The following is an 8859-nucleotide window of genomic DNA, read 5'->3' as shown; positions in this document are numbered from 1 at the left end:
ATTTATATTTTTTCCCAATTTTTTTTAACACGTCATTTCACTCTCACACAGCCATGCACTTAGATATTGTAACACGTCATTCTGTTTTGTCCACGGTGGCAGCTACACCGTTAAAAAATTAACGTCGGAACAAAAAGGGATTACTTTGAACAGTTTTTTCACAAGATGGGATCTGTTTTAACTTTTCAAAAAAGGTAGGACGATTTTGAACATTTTACCTCTTTCGAGGGACCAAAAGAGGTATTAAGCCTTTCTTTTTTGTTTGTTTTCTTATTATCTTCCTCTGTTCTTCTACATTCTTTAATATATAGGCTTTAAGAAAATGTATGTTAGATAGTACTTTGCTTTGATCTTCGGATCTTCTTAGCATTGTCGTAGGTAGCAACCGTTGGTTAAAGTCAAATTGTCAGAGCATGCATGCTTTTTCAATTCTTTATTAAAAATAGGACGTACAAACTTTCTGGCACGGCTTTTCTTTGAGTATTTTAAAATGTAACTGCAAAAACTGTCATAACAGTTTTTGACTCATTCCTCTGTTTTCATCTTTATATACCTCAGCTTGTACTCTTTCAAGACAACTTAAATGAAATGTACTTTTCCTTTCTGAAACTCTGTTCAATACGTTCTATCTGTTTTTCTACCACGTCCTCCCATAGTTAACAATGGTATCCATAGCGTTAGGTTTCGATTCGGGAAAACTTGCGGAATCTTTGGTGACGATCAAAGAGTGTTACGATGGCGGGTATGATACACAACAACCTTCCGGTCTTTGATGGAAAAGATTATGATGACTGGTGTGTAAAAATGGAGGCAATCTTGGGGTATCAAGAGGTCGATGAAGTTGTGAAACAAGGAATTAAAGAAATTAAGGAAGATGATATAGCTGCAGTGAAGAAACTTCACAAAGAAGATCGGCGTCTAGATTGCAAAGCAAGAATGCTTCTGCATCAGAGCATTTCTCCAAGCATCTTTCAAAAGGTTTCCAAAGCCTCCACAACCAAAGAACTATGGGACATCCTTCAAGAAGGGTATGGAAATACGGGCAAAGTCAAAAAGGTGCGACTACAAGCGTTACAACGGCAGTATGAACTTATGGGCATGAGTGCAAAAGAAACAGTGATAGAATACATGGGAAGAATCCAGACTCTTGTCAACGATATGAGGGCCTGCGGAAAAGTTTTTAAGGATAGAAAGTTAATCCAAAAGGTTTTGCATACTCTGACGTCGTAGTATGATCATATTGTGATCACCATTGAAGAGTGTAAAGATTTGGAAACGTTGAAAATTGAAGAATTATAGAATTCGCTTGTTGCACATGAACAGAGACTGCTAGAAAGAAAGAATGCTAAGAAAGCAGCAGCGACACAAGCAACGAATCAAGTTTTTCAAGCAAGAACGAAACAAGGTTGCAAGAACCGAGGCAGAGGTAAAGGGAGATCGCGCGGTGGAGGTCGCAACGGAGGAAGAAATTAGAGATTGACAGAACAAAACGATGATGAAATCAATGATGAACAGCAAGAAGGAGGCACCTATGGTGGTAAAAACACGAGAGGAAGAGGTAGAAAGGGAATTGACAAACGAAATATTCAATGTTACACATGTAGCAAATATGGGCACTACTCCTCGGAATGCTGGCACAATGAAGCTGCCAAGAAGGACAAGAACGACAATGCAGCGAATTTGGCACAAGATGGTGGTGATTCTGATTCAGAACACGTTGTGTTGATGACAGTCGCAAATGGAATTCGTGATAGAGGCATTGATAACTCGATGATTGAAATTGATGATAAATGTTGTGGAAATCTTGATTACATGTGGTCATCGAACGCAACACATATTCAAAATGAAGGGAATATCAGCTTGGCGATGAAGGACAAGTGTTGCAGAGATGATTACGTGTTGCTACCATACGCTACACATCAAGTTGACACGTAGAAGGATTATAGCAACGTGTCACATGTGGGTAAACCACGACATGCAAAAGTGGAAATAAGAAACGAATGCACAATGTTGTTGGACAATAGTGCAATGCTGTCAGACAGTCACCATGGTTACACTGAGAACAATCTTTGTTGGTATCTCGACCTCGGGTGCTCCAATTATATGACTGGTAGAAAAGAATGGCTTGTCGACTTGGATACAAGGAAGAAGAGCAAAATAAGATTTGCAGATGATAATACTTTCATCGCAGAAGGGGTTGGTAGAGTGCTACTCATATGCAAGAATGGAGAGACTGCGTATATGGATGAAGTTCTGTTCGTTCCTACAATGAAGAGCAACTTATTGAGCCTTGGGCAATTGCTGGAGAACGGTTATACCATGAGTATGCAAGAGAACTCGATTGAAGTGTTTGATAAAAGGAAATGTTCAATAATCAAGGCTCCAATCTCAAAGAAGAAAACATTCAAGGTTAACCTCAATGCTGCAACCATACAATGTCTATCATCTGTAAGTGTTGAGGAAGAAAGCTAGAAGTGGCACTACAGATTTGGACATTTAAATTTCAAGAGTTTAAATTTGTTGAATAACAAAGAACTAGTAAAGGGAGTGCCAGCGATAACTGTTCCTGAGAAACTATGCGAAGGATGCATACTTAGCAAACAAACCAGATCAAGATTTGGTAATTTAGCACCCAAAAGAGCCAAGAAGCCACTTGAAATTGTACATGCAGATGTTTGTGGTCCATTCGAGATAACTACATATGGAGGTAATAAATATTTCCTTCTTTTTGTTGATGAATGGACAAGAAGATTATGGGTTTATTTGCTGAAAGAGAAGAAGGAAGTTTTCTTAACGTTTGTTAAACTTTGTGCTTTGGTTGAGCGTCAATCTGCACTGAAGATGAAGCTTCTACGAACTGATGGTGGAGGAGAATTCAACTCCAGCGAGATGAACACATTTTGTGAAGAAAAGGAAATAGTTCGTGAAGTCATTGCACCCTATACACCTCAGCACAATGGCTTGGCCGAATAGAGAAATGGAACTCTCGTAGAAATGACGAGATGTCTGCTGAAATGGAAGAAACTTTCAGACAACCTTTGGGGAGAAGCTGTCGTCACAGCAGCCTACCTATTAAACAGATGCCCGACAAAAGCATTAATGAACACGACTCCAGAAGAAGCTTGGACAGGAGTCAAACCATCTGTGAAACATTTGAGGATTTTTGGATCTGTTTTCCATAAACATATCCCAGATGAGAAAAGGAGAAAGCTAGAAGACAAGAGTGAATCTTTAATACTGGTCGGCTACCACAACACAGGTGCATACAGGATGTACAATCCGAAAAAAAACGAAATAGTAATCAGTAGAGATGTCCTGGTTGATGAATCAGCCACATATGATTGGCCAAGTGCAGAATCAGAACCAAGCAAAGTTATATCCAGTTGGTTAGAGATGAGAAGACCTGAGGATGATGAGCAAATGACTAAGAATGAAGAAATCAACACCAGAAGATCACAGCGGACCCAAGTTTCCTTCAACAAGACTTGCAGATCATGAGGTCTACACCGACAGTGAGATCACAGAAACAGGTGATATTTCTCATTATGCTTTTCTAGTTGATACAGAGGTGCTTTCTTGGGAACAAGCTATCAAAACAAAGGAATGGAAAGATGCAATGGTAGAAGAATTGAAAGCAATTGAGAAGAATGGAACGTGGACAATGACAGTGTTGCCTAAACATAAACATCCGATTGAAGTCAAGTGGGTCTTCAAGACAAAATTGAAACCAGATGGAAGCGTCTCCAAGTTAAAGGTGAGATTGGTGGCAAAAGCCTAGAGTGGACTTTACAGACGTATTTGCACCTGTAGCAAGGTTAGAGACCATGAGGCTTGTGGTGGCAATAGCAAATGCAAGAGGCTGGGAAATCTGTTAGATGGACATGAAATCAGCCTTCTTAAATGGCCCGCTGGAAGAGGAAGTGTATGTGACACAACCTCCTGGATTCGTGAAGAAAGGTGAAGAATTAAAAGTGTACAAGCTGAATAAAGCCTTGTACAGGTTAAGACAAGAATCACGAGCTTGGAACACACACATTAATGCCTTGCTGATCAAGAATGGCTTTCAGAAGTGCACGGTTGAATTTGGAGTATATGTGAAGTAGTCAGGCGAGCAAGGTACTATGCTTATCTGTTTGTATGTTGATGATTTGTTGATAACAGGTAACAATGCAAAAGCAATTGCTGAGTTCAAAACAGATATGAAAAGAGACTTCGAAATGAATGACCTTGGTAGCCTAGGATATTTCCTCGGCTTGGAATTTTATCGAACACATGATGGGATGTTTGGGCATCAGAAGAGATACATCGGCGAAATTCTGAAACGCTTTGGCATGGAAAGTTGCAACAGTGTGAGCACACCCGTGATAGCTAATATCAAACTGGATCTAGAACCCAGCAACGAGAAGGTAGACGCTACTCTGTTCAAACAGATAGTTGGATCACTCAGGTATATGTGTAATAGTAGACCCGACTTTTGCTATAGCGTGGGATTGGTCAGCAGGTTCATGGGAGACCCCAGACAGGCGCATCTTTTTACTGTCAAACATATTTTATGTTATCTGAAGGGAACAACTGAGTATGGTCTGTTTTTCCTTAAGAGGTTTGAAGGAGTGACAAGAAATTTAAAAGCTTGGGTCAACTCTGACTGGTGTGGAGACCAAATTGACAGGAGAAGCACTTTCGGGTTTGTGTTCAAGTACATGGGATCAGCGTTCAGCTGGTGCTCGAGAAAGCAGAGTATCGTACCTCTATCATCCTACGAGGCGGAATATATCGCATCTGCTGAAACTGCACGCCAGAGCACATGGCTTGATACAATGTTGGAAGAATCATTAGTTGAGTGTTGCAAACCGATACAACTTTGGGTTGACAATAGATCAGCAATCAATTTAGCCAAAAACCCTGTCTCACATGGCAGGAGTAAACATATTGAGACTAGGTTTCATTACCTAAGAGAGCAGGTTAATAAAGGGAGACTTGAAATGATGTATTGTTCAACAGTAGATCAAACTGCTAACATTTTCACCAAGGCACTACGTCAAACTCGCTTTGAAGAACTTAGAGATAAACTTGGTGTTAAAAGGTTTCAGTAGTTCCATTTTAAGAGGGGTGTGTTGAGTATTTTAAAATGTAACTGCAAAAACTGTCATAACAGTTTTTGACTCATTCCTCTGTTTTCATCTTTATATACCTCAGCTTGTACTCTTTCAAGACAACTTAAATGAAATATATTTTTCCTTTCTGAAACTCTGTTCAATACTATCTATTTGTTTTTCTACCACGTCCTCCCATAGTTAACACTTTTTATAGAGAGAACATTCCGTGAATGTCTTTTTTATCTTTAATGTCCACTTCTAATTTGTATAAGATGGAGCAGGTGGATACTTGACATAGATAATCTATACAGAGTAAAGTAGATATGCATGTGGGCAAGTATGTCTTTTTTCTTATTACTTTTGTTTTTTTAAACTTTATGCATTTAATGACATTTAATGTGCGTTCAGAACAATAAAGTGCTTTTCACATTTTCTACCTTCAGGCAAGATTTGATCGTTTAAGAATTTAACTAAGATACCAATTAGTTTATGAAGGTTTCATCGTTGGATGAAATAAATCGTTTGGCACAAGGTATCATCTAGCCTATGTAAGGCTCTTACTGAAAAATGCTTATTTAGGTCATCTTTGTTTTGTTCAAAAATGTGTTTAGCAAGGTGTCTTTCGACACAAGTATTTGGATTATCGTTTAAGACTTTTAGTGTATCTTCCATATACATCTTTTGACATTTTATCTATCAGTACATATTAAAAGCTTGTTTAGCAAGACTCTCATTGATGCTTTAATAGAGGAACCATTTAATAGTGCTTTTGTTCAAGTATTGACATGTTTACTAAAGTTTTTCTCAAGGTATATAAATTTCATAAACCACTTATCTTTATGCTATATTGCTTTTCCAAATATAACACTCTGTCATATGCTCATTTCGTTTATTGTTGTTTGTTAAATTTCAAAATATATGAGGATGTTTCGACAGTTCAGTCTTATAGACAATCTTTTCTTAACATTCTAAACAACTTTTCCCACACAACAATATTTCGTTTAATGCTCTTTGTTAAACTTTAAAACTTGGGTTGCTTTAGACAATTTATTCCCTACACAATTTTGTCTTAACACAAAGATTATTTGTTTTATACACTAGTAGAAAAAAGCTTTTTTAACGCGCTATATACGGCTTGGTTTTACTGACACCGAAGCGTATAAAAGTGTAGTGGCAGTTCTGTAAATACTGAGTGGTTATATGCCTCTGTTATTGTTGAACTGGTGCCTATATTTGTTATTGTCTCGGGTGAAGGACAACCGAAGCATAAAAGTCACGTCACTTCACCATTGCCAACTACAAAATCAGTGGGTTTTTTTTGACAAAGCGCTATTACCTCGGTTCAACTCAGAACCAAGGCATAATACGTGTTACTGCTTCGAGTACAAGCCCAACTGAAGCATAATGGGTTGTAGAATTCACTACAAAATCAGGCCCTTAGGTTAAAATCTGCAAAATCAAGCTTTTCTCTTTCTCTCTCGCATGCGATTTCTCTCGTCTTTGCCTCTTCGCCTCGAAATTTTTCTGGTCTATGCCTCCCTCCGCCGGTGCTTCTTCCAAGGACTCCATGGTGCCTCCAGTTCTCTCGCTGTTGCCGCTTATTCCTCTGACAACTGACGCCGCTACATCAATTGAAACAAAGCTTGGTTGGTTGTGACATCTTGAGCCTCGTCTCCGGCGACGCCAAGTCCAACTCCATCGTTTACACAAAAGTCAGATCTATGGTCATCGTGAACCTCGAGAATCCCCTTCACGTCTCTGTCTACAGGGAACATGCCTATTCAGCCACCATCGCGCGTTTCTCCCCCAACGGCGAGTGGGTCGCCTTCGCCGACGCCTCCGGTATCATCAGGATCCAGGGCACGCGAAACAACTTCGTTTTGAAGAAGGAGTTCAGAGTCCTCTCCAAGCGCATCGAACACCTTCAGTGGTCCCCCGACGACCTTTGAATCGTTGCCTGCGGCGAAGGCAAACTTCTAGGATCTTCTCGAAGCTTCTTTGTGTGTGTGTGATATTATGTTTGACTTGGTTTGATTTTGAGATCTCTTTTGCTGATGATGTTGTATACTGTGCGATGAAGCTTCTCTGTGTGTTGTGTATTGCTTTGTGGTGTATGTAGTAATTTATGATATGTGTGTTGTTGTTCTTACTGAAACATGCTTTGATTTCTTACTATGCTATGAACCCCCAAAATGAAGCCTTGAGTTCTTACTATGCTTCGTGTGTTGTTGTTCTTACTGAAACAGGCTTATTGGTTGGCTGACCGTGAACAGATGATGCCTAAGCCAAAGGAGGAGCAAGAAGTGAGGAAAGTGGTGATTAGGAAGGAAAGCTTTGGGGACCCTAAGCTTGAAGGTAGCAATGGTCAACAAGCAATGTCAAGGAGATGAGGATGACTATTTACCAGCTTTGGGAACATCAACAAGATCATTCCATAGTGAATCAATATCTTAAAGTTTGAAAAAGTTAAAAAAAAAAAAAAAACAAGTTATTGCCTTGGTTACCTAAAAACCGAGGCATAAAACCTACCCCTTTTTACCTTGTCTGTATATGCCTCAGTTGTAGAACTTGTTCCTATAAGCAAAAGCAACCAGTGTCATTTCCTCTTACTGTAGTAGTGATAACAAACTATAAGTAATATCAACCCTCAATCATAACAATCATAGTGAGAATATTTTGCACAAAGAGAGATTAAAATTCCTACACTAGAAGAGACACTTACGTACCTACATCTGTTGGCTTTGCATTCAACTTAACACTAAAGAAAACATAATCATATTCTACCCAATACTAACTCATACTTATAAATTTTCACATCAAAATCCACTTCAGGCTTGACCAAAATAGTAAGAAGAATTAAATAAAGAAACCTCCAAAGATAGCAGAAAAAGAATTCAATCATCATAGCACCATACACATATTTAACCACTCATGACCATTATGCCATAAAATTTCAAAAATACAAGACAAGGTCAACTCCCCTTATCTTTAGTCTAGCAAAAATTACAACCTCCAAGGTTCCAAAACACAGCACAAAGACTCCTTCTGATTTTCTCCAAACACATGTTCCTGTCACTCTCTTTGATATAATCAAGTAGTGCCATAAATCTCTCTCTTTCTCTCTCTCACTCTCCTCCATAGGGTTTCCTCTATAGGACTTACCCTAATTTTATTTATGGGTGGGCAAATAGAACTGAACTGCACTGTACTATTAAAATTTGTATTGAAGTAAAAACTAATTTGTCTAAACTGAACTGAACTGTAAAACAGTTGGTTTCGATTACCTAGGAATAGAGACTTTACAAATAAAGCCCGAGGATTGGCATTCCATTGTTGTCATTTTATATATATATGGTTACAATTATCTACGTTCTCAATGTGCCTATGATGTAGCACCCGAAGGACTCTTAGTTAGTGTATATCATTTTACAAGAATAGAGTATGGTATAAATAAACCTGAAGAGGTATGCATAAAAATATTTGTATCAAGAAAAAATCCCAGAATTCCTTCAATTTTTTGGGTTTAGAAAAGTGCGGATTTTCAAGAAAAGGAATCTTATGATATGTTGAGAATCTCTTATGATAGTCATCCGCGTCTAAGACATTTTATTGCCCGAAAATTGAATAGGATACTGAACTGAGCTATTTTTTGTTTTATCAAACTGGACTGAGCTGAACTATACTAAATTGTACTAAACTATAATATAAACTTAACTGAACTACTAACTATACTAATTTTAAACTGAATCGTACTCATTTTAAA

At 38.4% G+C, this 8859-nt stretch overlaps 1 protein-coding gene across 1 annotated transcript; it reads left to right on the top strand.

Annotated features, from left to right (window-relative positions):
* The first annotated feature begins 3616 nt into the window (after window positions 1-3616).
* On the top strand, window positions 3617-5093 carry LOC106766084 (uncharacterized mitochondrial protein AtMg00810-like). Its single transcript, XM_014650843.1, has 3 exons — window positions 3617-3754; window positions 3876-3957; window positions 4162-5093. The coding sequence occupies exons 1-3, from the start codon at window positions 3617-3619 to the stop codon at window positions 5091-5093; spliced, it is 1152 nt and encodes a 383-aa protein (XP_014506329.1).
* The last annotated feature ends 3766 nt before the right edge of the window (window positions 5094-8859 follow it).

This window comes from Vigna radiata, chromosome 7, assembly GCF_000741045.1.
Source record: "Vigna radiata var. radiata cultivar VC1973A chromosome 7, Vradiata_ver6, whole genome shotgun sequence".
Lineage (NCBI taxonomy): Eukaryota > Viridiplantae > Streptophyta > Magnoliopsida > Fabales > Fabaceae > Vigna > Vigna radiata.
This window is presented reverse-complemented; position numbering and strand designations above follow the sequence as displayed.